Consider the following 18,535-nt stretch of genomic DNA (forward strand, 5'->3'; position numbering starts at 1 on the left):
CATGTTGGAAGTTTGTTTTAATGTAACAAAATGGCACTGGACACGGAATATGAGAGGGCAATGACAATTTGGAGGAATACAATATATAATAATCAAGCCGGAGGAGTTCAAACGAGGACACGACGACACCAAACAAAAAGGGCACCCTGCCAGTCAGCCGTCATGACAGATGTGTTTTTAATCAGACTATAAATGTACAAAGAGAGGAATGAAGACTTCCACTGTGACTACGATGAGGGACGCAAACAAAGTGAAAACTGCAGCACGGCAACCAGGTGACTCGACGGGAACGCTACTTTTTGTCCTTTTCTGTGTGCTAAAATAGCCAGGCTGATTTAAAAATGTTTTTTTGGGGACTTTTTTTTAGTTGCTGTAGCATATTGGTACAAAGTTGGAAAAGTAACAAGTGTAATTGACCTGGTTTCCTGCTGGGGTGAATATGGACACCAACTGAAAAGTGCTCTACGAGGACCGAGTTGCACCTGCTGGCTGCCGCAGTCGTCCGCTACCTTCTAAAGACGGGAATAAAGACAAACGGGCTTTTCTTTATACAAGAGTCCTTTTTCCTTCAGACACACTTCACCTTGCGTGAGGCTTCTACTTGTGCTCCTTGGTGGGGGCGAAGTAGAGCTCCATGGGTTTGTTCACCTTCCAGTACTTTTCACTGACCAACTCCAGAGAGAAGGAACCGTTCAGAACCTGTGGAGAGGAATCAAACAGTCTTTTCTGCAGGACATTCCCACACAATTATCAACAACACCCGATTCTTCCTGGGGTCGAACATGTAAAAAATAAGTTTATGCATGTACCGTATTTTCCGCACTATAAGGCGCACCTAAAAACCACAAATTTTCTCAAAAGCTGACAGTGCGCCTTATAACCCGGTGCGCTTTATATATGGATTAATATTAAGATTCATTTTCATAAAGTTTCGGTCTCGCAACTTCGGTAAACAGCCGCCATCTTTTTTCCCGGTAGAACAGGAAGCGCTTCTTCTTCTACGCAAGCAACCGCCAAGGTAAGCACCCGCCCCCATAGAACAGGAAGCGCTTCTTCTTCTACTGTAAGCAACCACCCGCCCGCGTAGAAGAAGAAAAAGCGCGCGGATATCACCGTACGTTTCATTTCCTTTGTGTGTTTACATCTGTAAAGACCACAAAATGGCTCCTACTAAACGACAGGGATCCGGTTCATGAAAAGACGCAATCTCTCCATCCGCACACGGATTACTATTTCACAGCAACTGATATTCCTGTGAACCGCACTGTGGATACAACGGGAGCACGTACGGTGAATATTCGCACCACAGGGAATGAGAAGTCATCCTTCACTGTGGTTCTAGCTTGCCATGCTAATGGCCAGAAACTTCCACCCATGGTGATATTCAAAAGGAAGACCTTGCCAAAAGAGACCTTTCCAGCCGGCGTCATCATAAAAGCTAACTCGAAGGGATGGATGAAGAAAAGATGAGCGAGTGGTTAAGGTAAGTTTAAGTTTACGCGAAGAGGCCGGGTGGCTTTTTTCACGCAGCTCTGTCCATGTTGATATACGTATGTTTGTGATTGCACATTTGCGTACATTTTGGGAGTGAACAGACTTGTTAGAACGCTGGTTTTTAATATATTATTAAAGTTTGACTGACCTATCTGACTGTTTTTTTGACATTCCTTTAGCGCAGTTAGATGCGGCTTACAACACGGGGCGGCTTATAGGTGGACAAAGTTTTGAAATATACCGTTCATTGAAGGCGCGGCTTATAACCCAGGGCGCCTTATAGTGCGGAAAATACGGTACAACAATAAAGGACTGCAGTGGAATCTCTTGTGTGCAAACGCTTCATTCATTCGTTTAATCCTTAGGGATCCCCTTCTCTCTTTGCCTCCCCTCCCTTCTACGCCTCGTGTGTCTGCCGAGTCTCATGCCACAAATATTTGACAACAGCAAGGTAAAAAAGGATTTAACAATTTTTTTCAAAATTATTATAGCAACATGGTTGTTAACGTTTTTGAGAGCACCAATTTACTCTCTGTAAAGCACCAGTTCCATTGGCAGCAAAACAGGCCCAGAGCATAATACTACCACCACCATGCTTGACGGTAGGCATGGTGTTCCTGGGATTAAAAGGTCTCACCTTTAAAGGGGAACATTATCACCAGACCTATGTAAGCGTCAATATATACCTTGATGTTGCAGAAAAAAGACCATATATTTTTTTAACCGATTTCCGTACTCCATACCTGCCAACTTTTGAAATCAGAAAAACCTAGTAGCCAGGGTCCAGGGGCCGCAGGCCCCGGTAGGTCCAGGACAAAGTCCTGGTGGGGTGTTCAGGTTCGCCCCCCGACGCAAAATGATTGATTGCATTCAGACAGGTTAAAATGTTGCTAAAACCATCACTTTTCTATCAGTCACAGTGACTTTTCAAAACAAAAATATTACAGCAAAAATCATATGGGTTGATTGACATGTTTATTCTGTAAGCTAACTTCAATAGTTTGAAATTATTTTGACAGTTAATGCCAGTTATCCTGTCAACCTTTCACAAGACTTCAATTTGTTAATTGAAAGTATAAACAGTATAAACACTTTTTACAGTAAACAAATGGTAAAACAGTACTAAACAATTCCATAAAAAAAAAAATTGGTGTCATTATTAACTTTCTGTCCAAGCTTGTATAATCTACTGCCTTGTTCAATTGTATAAAATATCCTGTGCCTAAAATTCACATTTCTATCACAATTATCATACTGTAAACATGGTAAGCTAACTTCATTAAAATTAATAGTTCTGTCAATAGCATGGAATTACAATTCAAATGTAGTTTTTTTGTAAGCCTTTCAAAAGAATTAAAAATATGAAAAATGTATGAACATTTATTTACGCCATCAGACACTTGAAAAGTGGCACATCACATCTCTAATGTAATCATTTTAACTTTTCAACAGAAATATTAAGGACATACTTCTGTATTTTAGTAGTTATGCTGTCAACATTTAACAAGATTTCTTCAACTTGGACTTGAAAGCATAAATAGTATAAACACTTTTAACAGTATAACAGTACTAAACAATTCCAATAGATAACATTGGTGTCATTACCTTTTTGTGGCTAAAATCCGAAAAACGTTGAAAGTTTTCCACTTGTATCGCTAGCAACGGCATTAGACTTGTGTTCTTTTGTCCCAACGTGGTCTTTTACATCGCTAATTCCTCCGTGTCCGATCGAAAAATCTTGTCTGCACAAGGTGCAATTCGCGTAGTTTTCACCCTTTTTGGAACGGATAATTATTCCCGGATAGGCTTTTGAATATTCTTCACGGAATGACTGCAGTTTTCTTTTCGGTTTAAGACTCGTTTGCGATTTTTCTCCGGCTGATTCCATGATCGTTCGCTCGTTTGGAAACAATGGCAACTGGTGCCTCGTGCTTGGCAGCGGTGCTATAAATAGCCTCGCGCATGGCATTCGGAATGGCTCGATAGGAAGTTACGGGAAGCAGTGTCGATTGTCATTGTTGTTACGCGATTTCGTGAATAAAACTTTAATTTTTTTAATTTTTTTTTAATTAATGAAAAACCGTATTTTTTATCACTGCAACCGTAACCCGGAATAGGTTGATGAAAACCATACTAATTACGGGAAAACCGGAGTAGTTGGCAGGTATGGTACTCTAAATGGGTGAATTTTGGCGAATTAAACGCCTTTCTATTATTCGCTCACATCGGGAAGCAATCCGCCATTTTCTCAAACACCGAGTCAAATCAGCTCTGTTATTTTCCGTTTTTTTCGACTGTTTTCCGTACCTTGGAGACATCATGCCTCGTCGGTGTGTTGTCGGAGGGTGTAACAACACGAACAGGGACGGATTCAAGTTGCACCAGTGGCCCAAAGATGCCAAAGTGGCAAGAAATTGGACGTTTGTTCCGCACACTTTACCGACGAAAGCTATGCTACGACAGAGATGGCAAGAATGTGTGGATATCCTGCGACACTCAAAGCAGATGCATTTCCAACGATAAAAGTCAAAGAAATCTGCCGCCAGACCCCCATTGAATCTGCCGGAGTGTGTGAGCAATTCAGGGACAAAGGACCTCGGTAGCACGGCAAGAAATGGCGGCAGTTTGTTCCCGCAGACGAGCGAGCTAAACCCCCTATCGACCCTAACTTCCCTGGCCTGCTGACATCAACTCCAAAACTGGACAGATCAGCTTTCAGGAAAAGAGCGCGGATGAGGGTATGTCTACAGAATATATTAATTGATGAAAACTGGGCTGTCTGCACTCTCAAAGTGCATGTTGTTGCCAAATGTATTTCATATGCTGTAAGCCTAGTTCATAGTTGTTAGTTTCCTTTAATGCCAAACAAACACATACCATTTGTAGGTTAGAAGGCGATCGCCGAATTCGTCCTCGCTTTCTCCCGTGTCGCTGGCTGTCGTGTCGTTTTCGCTTGCATACGGTTCAAACCGATATGGCTCAATAGCTTCAGTTTCTTCTTCAATTTCGTTTTCGCTACCTGCCTCCACACTACAACCATCCGTTTCAATACATGCGTAATCTGTTGAATCGCTTAAGCCACTGAAATCCGAGTCTGGATCCGAGCTAATGTCGCTATACCTTGCTGTTCTTTCCGCCATGTTTGTTTGTGTTGGCATCACTATGTGACGTCACAGGAAAATGGACGGGTGTATATAACGATGGTTAAAATCAGGCACTTTGAAGCTTTTTTTTTAGGGATATTGCGTGATGGGTGAAATTTTGAAAAAAACTTCGAAAAATAAAATAAGCCACTGGGAACTGATTTTTAATGGTTTTAACCCTTCTGAAATTGTGATAATGTTCCCCTTTAAAAGTAATAACAAGTGTACTACTATATGAGTACATGCTTTCTATTGTTTCATTGAAAATAAAACTGCAAAGTCCATTTGGCTGTCATCTGTTTTAATTATGAGACACAATTGTGTCAAAGTCATGATTTTTTTTATTTCATGCTTGAAATAAGAAATGATTACTTTAAAAAAGTAGTTTTATACTTGTGAGTGTTGATGACACAGCTTTGCAACAGTTGATATTCTAGTTTCAAGCATGTTTTACTCAATATAGGTCATCAAATCTGAGCAACATGCTGTAATATCTTACTGAGATCATTTAGGACCCTTAAAACAAGTAAAACACTCTAACATAAAATCTGCTTAGTGAGAAGAATTATCTTATTAGACAGAAAATAAGCAAATATCACCCTTATTTGAGATATTTAATCTTATTTAGAGTGCCTTTCCATCAAAATTCTCTGTTGTGGCCAACGTTGTGATTATAAATCCAGGCTTTTCCAACTCAGGTTTCCTCCAGTTTCAAAGACTTTAGCCCGTGTTATTTTAGTTTAAGGTGGTACTGCAATACTAAAGTCCACAGTACTACAATGCAGGTGTGTTTATACTCACAGTGAACTGGTTTCCAGCGGTCGGTATATAAATGGTGTACTGTTTCTCCGAAGCCGCCTCCACGTTGACAGGATTGGCCTCGGTGTTTCTTCGAAGTTCCTCCAGAGCCAATCGGACAGCCAGGTACTTGGACAGGTGGTCCACTGTTGCATTTCCAGACGTCTTTATGTAGCGGGGCACGAACTCCACGCTACGAGGACAGACAGAAAATGCGTCTGTTCATAAATGGAACATAATTGTGACATTGCTAACAATTGACATATCTCCTTTACGTTCACTTCGCATGTTTTTGTCCAACTGACAGGAAATCTGGTGTGCATCTTTGGGGATTCCCCCCCCCAAAAAAAGTCCAGCAGTCATTTTGGTTTGAAGGTGCCATTTTTCACTGGGCAACCACAAATCACGGACAATATTTGCAAAGGTGAGCATGAACGATGTCCAATAAAAGGTCAATCACAACCAACGTTCCCTTTAAGGTGCGCGCCTGTGCAATTGCGCACTGCTCAAGCGTCCTCTGCGCACGGCAAATATATGTCACGCACAAAATCAAATAAAAAAAATAAGCGCATAATTTTCGACATACGGACACGATAGAGAAAACAGTTTTCGTCATAATTGTTCAAATACTGTAACGTCTGTCGAGACGCTTTGAGGACATGAATTCCATCCATCACTTTACTGAGCAAAACTCTTTATTGTCGGCCATAAACATAAATTTAAAAAAATTATATCTAGCAAAACTGGTCATTTTCTGCAGTACAAACCAGACCAAAAGCAACTTTGTTATATCAACAGCAGCTGCTCGCTCTTTCTCACTTGCGCCAACACATGCACATATGGCACTTAGCCAGTGATGCGTTTACAGCCACACAAAAAGTCGGACAACTCCAACACCACACATAAAGTGTCATTCCAGGTGGTTACACTATGATTTACCAATCAAATGTGTGCTTATTCTAGTGTCATTTATTAGGAATCTTAATTTATAAATATTAATCATGAAATGCTGTTAGTATATTAAATATTAAATAGTAATAATAACACAGTACCGTATTTTCCGCACTATTAGCCGCACCTAAAAACCACAAATTTACTCAAAAGCTGACAGTGCGGCTTATAACCCGGTGCGCTTTATATATGGATTAATATTAAGATTCATTTTCATAAAGTTTAGGTCTCGCAACTACGGTAAACAGCCGCCATCTTTTTTCCCCGTAGAAGAGGAAGTGCTTCTTCTTCTACGCAAGCAACCGCCAAGGTAAGCACCCGCCCCCATAGAAGAGGAAGCGCTTCTTCTTCTACTGTAAGCAACCACCCGCCCCCGTAGAAGAAGAAGAAGCGCGCGGATATTACGTTTCATTTCCTTTGTGTGTTTACATCTGTAAAGACCACAAAATGGCTCCTACTAAGCGACAGGTTTCCGGTTCATGAAAAGACGCAATCTCTCCATCCGCACACGGATTACTATTTCACAGCAACTGCCTAAAGACTTTCAAGAAAAGCTGGCTACTTTCCGTGCATATTGTAAAAACAAGATAGCTGAAAAAAAGATCCGGCCAGAGAACATTATCAACATGGACGAGGTTCCACTGACTTTTGATATTCCTGTGAACCGCACTGTGGATACAACGGGAGCACGTACGGTGAATATTCGCACCACAGGGAATGAGAAGTCATCCTTCACTCTGGTTCTAGCTTGCCATGCTAATGGCCAGAAACTTCCACCCATGGTGATATTCAAAAGGAAGACCTTGCCAAAAGAGACCTTTCCAGCCGGGGTCATCATAAAAGCTAACTCGAAGGGATGGATGGATGAAGAAAAGATGAGCGAGTGGTTAAGGTAAGTTTACGCGAAGAGGCCGGGTGGCTTTTTTCACGCAGCTCCGTCCATGTTGATATACGACTCCATGCGCGCCCACATCACGCTGGTTTTTAATATATTATTAAAGTTTGACTGACCTATCTGACTGTTTTTTTGACATTCCTTTAGCGCAGTTAGATGCGGCTTATAACACGGGGCGGCTTATAGGTGGACAAAGTTTTGAAATATGCCGTTCATTGAAGGCGTGGCTTATAACCCAGGGCGGCTTATGGTGCGCAAAATACGGTAAATTACAGACTATAAGGCGCTACTTTTTTTACTTTGAACCCAGCGGCTAATTTATGGGGTTATTCTTCGCCATAAAGCAAATAGTTATCATTAAACACATGCAAAGACACTTAGATGGTGTTTTATTGTTTGTGCTGTGGCGCCATCTTTTGGACACGTTCGCTCACTGGAGGTGCAGCAAGTGTTTCCCGCTGTTTAAAGCTTTGAACCGGAAGAAGAAGTGCCGTTTAGAAGTTTTTTAGAACACAACTTCAGGGTCCAGACTGTAGAGACATCGGATAGATATTGGAATTATGACCGGGTCAGATTTGAGAAAAAAAACAAAGAAAAGGAATAGACATGTCAAAAATTGACAAAAAATCAGATACATGTCAAAAATGTGACTTGACCTTGTCCATAACCTAAAACCGTAGTGTAAAGCAGTGGTCCCCAACCTTTTTGTAGCTGCGGACCGGTCAACGCTTGAAAATTTGTCCCGCGCGGGGGTTGGGGCTGTATCCTTGCAGACTGTATTGATATACATTGATATATAGTGCAGTGGTTCTCAAATGGGGGTACGCGTACCCCTGGGGGTACTTGAAGGTATGCCAAAGGGTACGTGAGATTTTTTTTAAATATTCTAAAAATAGCAACAATTCAAAAATCCTTTATAAATATATTTATTGAATAATACTTCAACAAAATATGAATGTAAGTTCATAAACTGAACATCAAATCAAGTAGGCTATTCCATTCATTACAAGGCAACAATGCAATATTCAGTGTTGACAGCTAGATTTTTTGTGGACATGTTCCATAAATATTAATGTTAAAGATGTATTTTTTTGTGAAGAAATGTTTAGAATGAAGTTCATGAATCCAGATGGATCTCTATTACAATCCCCAAAGAGGGCACTTTAAGTTGATGATTACTTCTATGTGTAGAAATCTTTATTTATAATTGAATCACTTGTTTATTTTTCAACAAGTTTTTAGTTATTTTTATATCTTTTTGTCCAAATAGTTCAAGAAAGACCACTACAAATGAGCAATATTTTGCACTGTTATACAATTTAATAAATCAGAAGCTGATGACATAGTGCTGTATTTTACTTCTTTATCTCTTTTTTTCAACCAAAAATGCTTTGCTCTGATTAGAGGGTACTTGAATTTAAAAAAAAAAAATTCACAGGGGGTACATCACTGAAAAAAGGTTGAGAACCACTGATATAGTGTATATATTGTAGTTTTTATGTTGATTTAATTGTGCGGCCCGGTACCAATCGGTCCGCGGCCTGGTGGTTGGGGACCACTGGTGTAAAGGAAATGGTGTGTGTGTATGTGTGTGTGTGTGTGTGTGTGTGTTCTGGCAATGCTTACTTAACCTTTAGGGGACCTCTGACAGTATGGGGACAAAAAAACAGGTCCCCTAAAGGGAAACCTTTTTAAATGATAGTCAGATCCATTTTGAAGATGCCCAAGTGAAAAGTGAAACATTTGTTATCCTGGCATTAATAGTATGGTATCCATCCTTAGTTCAAACTACCGTATTTTCCGCACTATAAGGCGCACCTAAAAACCACAAATTTTCTCAAAAGCTGACAGTGCGCCTTATAACCCGGTGCGCTTTATATATGGATAAATATTAAGATTCATTTTCAAAAAGTTTCGGTCTCGCAACTTCGGTAAACAGCCGCCATCTTTTTTCCCGGTAGAACAGGAAGCGCTTCTTCTTCTACGCAAGCAACCGCCAAGGTAAGCACCCGCCCCAATAGAACAGGAAGCGCTTCTTCTTCTACTGTAAGCAACCACCCGCCCGCGTAGAAGAAGAAAAAGCGCGCGGATATTACCGTACGTTTCATTTCCTTTGTGTGTTTACATCTGTAAAGACCACAAAATGGCTCCTACTAAGCGACAGGGATCCGGTTCATGAAAAGACGCAATCTCTCCATCCGCACACGGATTACTATTTCACAGCAACTGATATTCCTGTCAACCGCACTGTGGATACAACGGGAGCACGTACGGTGAATATTCGCACCACAGGGAATGAGAAGTCATCCTTCACTGTGGTTCTAGCTTGCCATGCTAATGGCCAGAAACTTCCACCCATGGTGATATTCAAAAGGAAGACCTTGCCAAAAGAGACCTTTCCAGCCGGCGTCATCATAAAAGCTAACTCGAAGGGATGGATGAAGAAAAGATGAGCGAGTGGTTAAGGTAAGTTTAAGTTTACGCGAAGAGGCCGGGTGGCTTTTTTCACGCAGCTCTGTCCATGTTGATATACGATTCCATGCGCGCCCACATCACGCTGGTTTTAATATATTATTAAAGTTTGACTGACCTATCTGACTGTTTTTTTGACATTCCTTTAGCGCAGTTAGATGCGGCTTACAACACGGGGCGGCTTATAGGTGGACAAAGTTTTGAAAGATGCCGTTCATTGAAGGCGCGGCTTATAACCCAGGGCGGCTTATGGTGCGGAAAATACGGTAATATATTTTTCCAAAAACAAAATCTGGTTTGGTGTTCCTTAGGATGACATTTTCATACAGCATGATTATAAAACATTATTACCTTAAAGTATGATTCACATTCAGAATGTTCCATCCTTCTATACATGCTAGTTGGAGTTGCAGACAACTTCATTACTGCTAAATAGCAGTTGTCAGTATTGTCACAGAAGATGCAGGATTTTAACATTTAAGTGGTGAAACTTCAAATAAGAGGACAGCTGTAGTGCTGTATTCTGACCATGTCATATTTACTTTGAACTTTTTTTATTTTCTATTTTTTTTAAATGGTCCTCAGTAGTCACGTACAAATGTGTGTGAATTATGCAAAAACATTTAAATTTGGTCCCCATGAACCATATTAACTCTTTTTCCCCAGGGTCCCCAGTAAGAATGATCAGCACATTACTTCATCAATCCAGAGATTTAAAGACGTGTATGAGCTAACTGGGCAGTGGCCATTTTACCACATTTTTTTTGTATGCCTCCACAACCTGTAGAAAGGGTGGTCCCCACAAGTGATGATCAAAAACTTGGTCCCCATTCCAAATGATAACCAGTATGTGTGTGAGAGAGACTGAGGTAGACTGGCAACGGCAGCTATATGATTATTACCTGTTTTGACCATCGTCCTTCTCCATCAGTGTGGGATGAGGCCTAAAAACCAGTTCTATTTCGCTGGCACCGCCGTCAATCACGGCGTCGCCTCCTCCGTTCTCTGCGGCGTTGTCCATGTCCAGACCGCTGTCATCGCTGGTCTTGGTGCGCTTTATGCTCGGACCGGCCTCCTGTGGAGAGAGTGAAGAAATAGTTTGTGAGGACAAAAAGGCACAAAATGATGATCTTCTGCTTGTCTGTTATGTTTTTTTATATATATATATATATATATATATATATATATATATATATATATATATATATATATATATATATATATATATATATGGTTGTGGATTTGTTAAATTTTTTGTAAATAAGACATTTTGTTTACTATAAAAGGGCAATTTATTTCCTTTTGTTACACCGCTATTCTCGCGAGGTTTTGGTTTAATATAAGAGGCTGCGAGACCGGCATTCGCCCAGACATGCAAAAGACTTTGAGCGAGCCATCCGCAGCAGCAAGAACATTTAGCTGGCTGCTCAAGGTAGTTTGTCATATTGTGTGGAATTGTTCTGTATATTTGTAAAGTACATTGGTTTAAATATTGTACGCTCATTTAGTATGCACAAGACTGAAATATTTGCTGCCCAAGAACCTCCGAAGTGGCAGGCGGCCACGAGATAGCTATTTTTTTTTGCCTGTGACTGAACTATGTCCAAAGCATTGTATTTCATGTCTTGTCCTGTAGTTTTCACGGCATAAACCCAAGGAAAGAGCCCGTTTTTAAGAAGCCGTGCCTGTGTTGTCACTTCGGAGCCATATATATATATATATATATATATATATATATATACATACATATATATATATATATATATATATACATACATACATATATATATATATATATATACATACATATATATATATATATACATATATATACATACATATATATATATATACATACATACATATATATATATATATATACATACATACATATATATATACATACATACATATATATATACATACATATATATATACATACATACATATATATATACATACATACATATATATATACATACAGGTAAAAGCCAGTAAATTAGAATATTTTGAAAAACTTGATTTATTTCAGTAATTGCATTCAAAAGGTGTAACTTGTACATTATATTTATTCATTGCACACAGACTGATGCATTCAAATGTTTATTTCATTTAATTTTGATGATTTGAAGTGGCAACAAATGAAAATCCAAAATTCCGTGTGTCACAAAATTAGAAAATTACTTAAGGCTAATATATATATATATTAGTATATATATAGTCCTGTTGGAACTTGAAATCTCCATCTCCATAGAGCAGGTCAGCAGCAGGAAGCATGAAGTGCTCTAAAACTTGCTGGTAGACGGCTGCGTTGACCCTGGATCTCAGGAAACAGAGTGGACCGACACCAGCAGATGACATGGCACCCCAAACCATCACTGATGGTGGAAACTTTACACTAGACTTCAGGCAACGTGGATCCTGTGCCTCTCCTGTCTTCCTCCAGACTCTGGGACCTCGATTTCCAAAGGAAATGCACAATTTGCATGGTTGGGTGATGGTTTGGGGTGCCATGTCATCTGCTGGTGTCGGTCCACTCTGTTTCCTGAGATCCAGGGTCAACGCAGCCGTCTACCAGCAAGTTTTAGAGCACTTCATGCTTCCTGCTGCTGACCTGCTCTATGGAGATGGAGATTTCAAGTTCCAACAGGACTTGGCGCCTGCACACAGCGCAAAATCTACCCGTGCCTGGTTTACGGACCATGGTATTTCTGTTCTAAATTGGCCCGCCAACTCCCCTGACCTTAGCCCCATAGAAAATCTGTGGGGTATTGTGAAAAGGAAGATGCAGAATGCCAGACCCAAAAACGCAGAAGAGTTGAAGGCCACTATCAGAGCAACCTGGGCTCTCATAACACCTGAGCAGTGCCAGAAACTCATCGACTCCATGCCACGCCGCATTAACGCAGTAATTGAGGCAAAAGGAGCTCCAACCAAGTATTGAGTATTGCACATGCTCATATTTTTCATTTTCATACTTTTCAGTTGGCCAACATTTCTAAAAATCCCTTTTTTGTATTAGCCTTAAGTAATATTCTAATTTTGTGACACACGGAATTTTGGATTTTCATTTGTTGCCACTTCAAATCATCAAAATTAAATGAAATAAACATTTGAATGCATCAGTCTGTGTGCAATGAATAAATATAATGTACAAGTTACACCTTTTGAATGCAATTACTGAAATAAATCAAGTTTTTCAAAATATTCTAATTTACTGGCTTTTACCTGTATATATAAATGATAAATAAATGATAAATGGGTTGTACTTGTATAGCGCTTTTCTACCTTCAAGGTACTCAAAGCGCTTTTGACACTACTTCCACATTTACCCATTCACACACACATTCACACACTGATGGAGGGAGCTGCCATGCAAGGCGCTAACCAGCACCCATCAGGAGCAAGGGTGAAGTGTCTTGCTCAGGACACAACGGACATGACGAGGTTGGTACTAGGTGGGGATTGAACCAGGGACCCTCGGGTCGCGCACGGCCATTCTTCCACTGCGCCACGCCGTCCCTATATATATATATATATGTATATTAGAGATGCGCGGTTTGCGGACACAACCGCGGAGTCCGCGGATTATCCGCGGATTATCCGCGGATCGGGCGGTTGAAATAAAAAAAAATTTGATTTTATCTGCGGGTCGGGTCGGGCGGTTGAAATAAAAAAAAAATTAGATTTTAAATAGATTCAGGCGGGTGGCAGTTAAACCAATTCGGAAATATATATACATAGTTAAATGTTGTTACCCACATATGAAAAACGACACTTTTACGTAGCGGAGAAGGGACGCCTCGAGGGCCCCACCGGGAGCCGTAGCTGAGGTGATCCGCGAGAAGGGCCCGACGCACGTCCAGGGTCACCACCGCGCCCACCGCACCGACACCCCGGCTCGTCCGCCTTCGCCGCGGTCGGCGTCACGCGCAGCAGGTAAGCAGCTTACCTGCCCACCACCCCCGTGGCCGGGGGCTCGTAACAGGGGTCACTCCGCGCGCTCCGCCCGCGCAGCTTACCTGCCCGCCACCCCCGTTGCCGGGGGCGCGTAACAGGGGTCACTCCGCGCGCAGTGCGCTCACGAAAGGGGAGGGGCTCACCCTGGTGAGCCGAGTGGGCCACTTTTGGTAAGCAGAACTGGCGCTGCGGGATGAACCGAACGCCGGGTTAAGGCGCCCGATGCCGACGCTCATCAGACCCCAGAAAAGGTGTTGGTTGATATAGACAGCAGTACGGTGGCCATGGAAGTCGGAACCCGCTAAGGAGTGTGTAACAACCCACCTGCCGAATCAACTAGCCCTGAAAATGGATGGCGCTGGAGCGTCGGGCCCATACCCGGCCGTCGCCGGCAGCGAGAGCCGCGAGGGCTAGGCCGCGACGAGTAGGATGGCCGCCGCGGTGCGCGCTGAAGCCTCGGGCGCGAGCCCGGGTGGAGCCGCCGTGGGTGCGAGGGACATCGCACCTCCACGCGCTTGGAGGTGCGCTCAGCGCGGCTCCCAGATGATTGTGCACTGGTGTGCGTCTGGGCCGTGACAGCGTGGCACGCATTGAATGTCTCTGCATCAGTCTCCTTTCTTTAACAGGCAAAAGTTTTATAACTTCACTAATGCCTTGCATCGTCTATATTAGATAATAACAACGGGCGGGTGCTGATTAAATGTTAATTCGGGTGGATGCGGATGGTTGACGACTTTTGTGATGCGGTTGCGGATGAAATAATTGCCTATCCGCGCATCTCTAATATACATATATATATACACACACACACACACATATATATATATATATATGTATATATATATATATATATATATATATATATTAAGGCTGCAACAACTAATCGATTAAATCGATTACAAAAATAGTTGGCGATTAATTTAGTAATCGATTCGTTAGATCTATGCTATGCGCATGCGCAGAGGCCTTTTTTTTTTTTTTACATGAAACCTTTATTTATAAACTGCAACATGTACAAACAGCTGAGAAACAATCAAAATAAGTATGGTGCCAGTATTTTATTGGAAAAAAAAACAGGAAAGGATAGAAATGTAGTTTGTCTCTTTTATCCGATTATTAATCGATTATAGAAGTAATAATCGACAGATTAATCGATTATCAAATTAATCGTTAGTTGCAGCCCTAATATATATATATATATATATATATATATATATATACACATAAAAAGTATATACAGGGCTCGAGTTTAACCACGGCAACTGCGGCAAAAGCCGCGACTGCCCTCGTCATTTGCCGTAATACCCTAAAAAATTGACTAACATCTGCGGCAACAACATGCCGTGCCCGTCCTTGACTTTTTACTTTTTACAAAAAATGCGACTTATACTCCAGTGCGACTTATATAAGTTTTTTTTTCTTTTTTATTATGCATTTTCGGCCGGTGCGACTTATACTCCGGAGCGACTTATACTCCGAAAAATACGATATGTTGTTTAACTAGGACAGGGGTCGGCAACCCGCGGCTCTTTGATCACTCTGATGCGGCTCAGCTGCATACTTGCCAACCCCCCCGATTTTCCCGGGAGACTTCCAGATCTCAGTGCCTCTCGCAGAAAACTACCGGGATTAATATTCCTCGATTTTCAATCTTACAATAATAATAAGGGCGTGCCACGATGGTACAGCATTTAGCGCCCTCTACAATTTGTATTAACAGCGTGCCAGCCCAACCTCTTGTTGAATGCATCTTTTGCTTGCACACGTAAGTGACAGCAAGGCATACAGGTAAAAGCCAGTAAATTAGAATATTTTGAAAAACTTGATTTATTTCAGTAATTGCATTCAAAAGGTGTAACTTGTACATTATATTTATTCATTGCACACAGACTGATGCATTCAAATGTTTATTTCATTTAATTTTGATGATTTGAAGTGGCAACAAATGAAAATCCAAAATTCCGTGTGTCACAAAATTAGAATATTACTTAAGGCTAATACAAAAAAGGGAGTTTTACAAATGTTGGCCAACTGAAAAGTATGAAAATGAAAAATATGAGCATGTACAATACTCAATACTTGGTTGGAGCTCCTTTTGCCTCAATTACTGCGTTAATGCGGCGTGGCATGGAGTCGATGAGTTTCTGGCACTGCTCAGGTGTTATGAGAGCCCAGGTTGCTCTGATAGTGGCCTTCAACTCTTCTGCGTTTTTGGGTCTGGCATTCTGCATCTTCCTTTTCACAATACCCCACAGATTTTCTATGGGGCTAAGGTCAGGGGAGTTGGCGGGCCAATTTAGAACAGAAATACCATGGTCCGTAAACCAGGCACGGGTAGATTTTGCGCTGTGTGCAGGCGCCAAGTCCTGTTGGAACTTGAAATCTCCATCTCCATAGAGCAGGTCAGCAGCAGGAAGCATGAAGTGCTCTAAAACTTGCTGTTAGACGGCTGCGTTGACCCTGGATCTCAGGAAACAGAGTGGACCGACACCAGCAGATGACATGGCACCCCAAACCATCACCCAACCATGCAAATTTTGCATTTCCTTTGGAAATCGAGGTCCCAGAGTCTGGAGGAAGACAGGAGAGGCACAGGATCCACGTTGCCTGAAGTCTAGTGTAAAGTTTCCACCATCAGTGATGGTTTGGGGTGCCATGTCATCTGCTGGTGTCGGTCCACTCTGTTTCCTGAGATCCAGGGTCAACGCAGCCGTCTACCAGCAAGTTTTAGAGCACTTCATGCTTCCTGCTGCTGACCTGCTCTATGGAGATGGAGATTTCAAGTTCCAACAGGACTTGGCGCCTGCACAGAGCGCAAAATCTACCCGTGCCTGGTTTACGGACCATGGTATTTCTGTTCTAAATTGGCCCGCCAACTCCCCTGACCTTAGCCCCATAGAAAATCTGTGGGGTATTGTGAAAAGGAAGATGCAGAATGCCAGACCCAAAAACGCAGAAGAGTTGAAGGCCACTATCAGAGCAACCTGGGCTCTCATAACACCTGAGCAGTGCCAGAAACTCATCGACTCCATGCCACGCCGCATTAACGCAGTAATTGAGGCAAAAGGAGCTCCAACCAAGTATTGAGTATTGTACATGCTCATATTTTTCATTTTCATACTTTTCAGTTGGCCAACATTTGTAAAACTCCCTTTTTTGTATTAGCCTTAAGTAATATTCTAATTTTGTGACACACGGAATTTTGGATTTTCATTTGTTGCCACTTCAAATCATCAAAATTAAATGAAATAAACATTTGAATGCATCAGTCTGTGTGCAATGAATAAATATAATGTACAAGTTACACCTTTTGAATGCAATTACTGAAATAAATCAAGTTTTTCAAAATATTCTAATTTACTGGCTTTTACCTGTACTTGGTCAACAGCCACACAGGTCACACTGACGGTGGCCATATAAAACAACTTTTAACACTCTTACTAATAATGCGCCACACTTTGAACCAAAACCAAACAAGAATGACAAACACATTTCGGGAGAACATCTGCACCTTAACACAACATAAACACAACAGAACAAATACCCAGAATCCCATGCAGCCTTGACTCTTCCGGACTACATTATACACCCCTGCTACCACCAAACCCCGCCCCCCACCCCAACCCTGCTCCCTCACACATCATGGCTCTTTTGGTAAAGGTTGCCGACCCCTGAACTAGGAAGTAGCTTTTTCCATGAAGATGAATGAGCTGTCCAGTTGTTGTATCTTGTTTCATTATCACATTTCTGCAAGTATGACCTTTAAAGTTGCAATTACAGTTGCAAGTCCAAGGCGTTAAAAGGCATTGTATAGTTTATGGTGTTTTATTTTTGTTGCGCCCTACTAAGTGTTTATACTGTCGGTGTTGCGCTTACTACACACCAGCTGTTTGATTGTAACAGTCATCTTCGTTGTACTTTTTATTACCAAATTAGGAGGTGTTGAAATCGCCATGTAAAGTCACTAATGTTGATAGTAGCCTGTCTATGGCAAACCCAATGTAAATTAGCATCGAGCTAGCAGATTTTTGGAAGAGCGGAGCCTTACTTGATGGAGCGTTACTTACTTTGTTGCTGTTGTCAAAATTACTTAAGAGGGAGTTCGGCTGTGTTCGCCGTGAGTGCTGCTTGACCGATTGTTTAATTAGTCCGCAACTAAAGGAAATAATATTACGTTAATCCATGCCCGGTGGTACCAATGAAATAAAAGTACTAAATTCGGCACCCATCCCTTATGCACACAATAACATTGTTGTGCACCATACAGGGAAATAAATGCAGCTTTTTTTATGCTGCTCTTGCCATGGTCCCATACTAGAGGGCGCAGGTGTACCTAATGTTGTGACCGGCACAATATTAAGTTTATTTTTGACAGTATTTGAAAGAAAAAAAATTTGTGGTAATGGTCAACTTTAAAATATGTATTTTAACATTTTACAATCATCAAGAGATCATTTCTGATAGTTTTGGAGAGGGAAGGGAATGGAGGGTTTCAGTTGCATTGAATAGCCATGGAAATATGGAGAAACTGCTGATGGTGTGTTTGACGGCAAAGCTGTTGGAAGGTACGTGCTGTACATCATCACGACATGTCGTCGTTAATACATGCTATTGTATTATTATTCAAACTATATTTCTTGTCTAAAACGTATCATTACATGTCAGCATTGTGCTGTTTTGTGTGTTAATTCATTTTAAGGTTGATTTGAGATACAAGTGTTTCTAGTTAGGAGCTCAGTCATGGAAGTTTGTACGAGTTAAGGTACCGATTAGAGATGTCCGATAATGGCTTTTCTGCCGATATCCCGATATTGTCCAACTC

The 18,535-nt window shown here is 41.4% G+C and overlaps 1 protein-coding gene across 1 annotated transcript in view; it reads right to left on the reverse strand.

Annotated features, from left to right (window-relative positions):
- Positions 1-18,535, reverse strand: part of rnf2 (ring finger protein 2) — a 41,004-nt gene continuing 22,469 nt past the window's right edge. Inside the window, exons 7-9 of the mRNA XM_061928311.2 lie at positions 10,656-10,828; positions 5,439-5,628; positions 1-699 (exon numbers count right to left, since the gene is read on the reverse strand). Coding sequence (XP_061784295.1) covers positions 598-699; positions 5,439-5,628; positions 10,656-10,828 — 465 coding nt within the window. The 3' untranslated portion in view covers positions 1-597. The remainder of the gene's footprint in view (positions 700-5,438; positions 5,629-10,655; positions 10,829-18,535) is intronic.

This window comes from Nerophis lumbriciformis, linkage group LG33 (genome assembly GCF_033978685.3).
Source record: "Nerophis lumbriciformis linkage group LG33, RoL_Nlum_v2.1, whole genome shotgun sequence".
NCBI classification, from domain to species: domain Eukaryota; kingdom Metazoa; phylum Chordata; class Actinopteri; order Syngnathiformes; family Syngnathidae; genus Nerophis; species Nerophis lumbriciformis.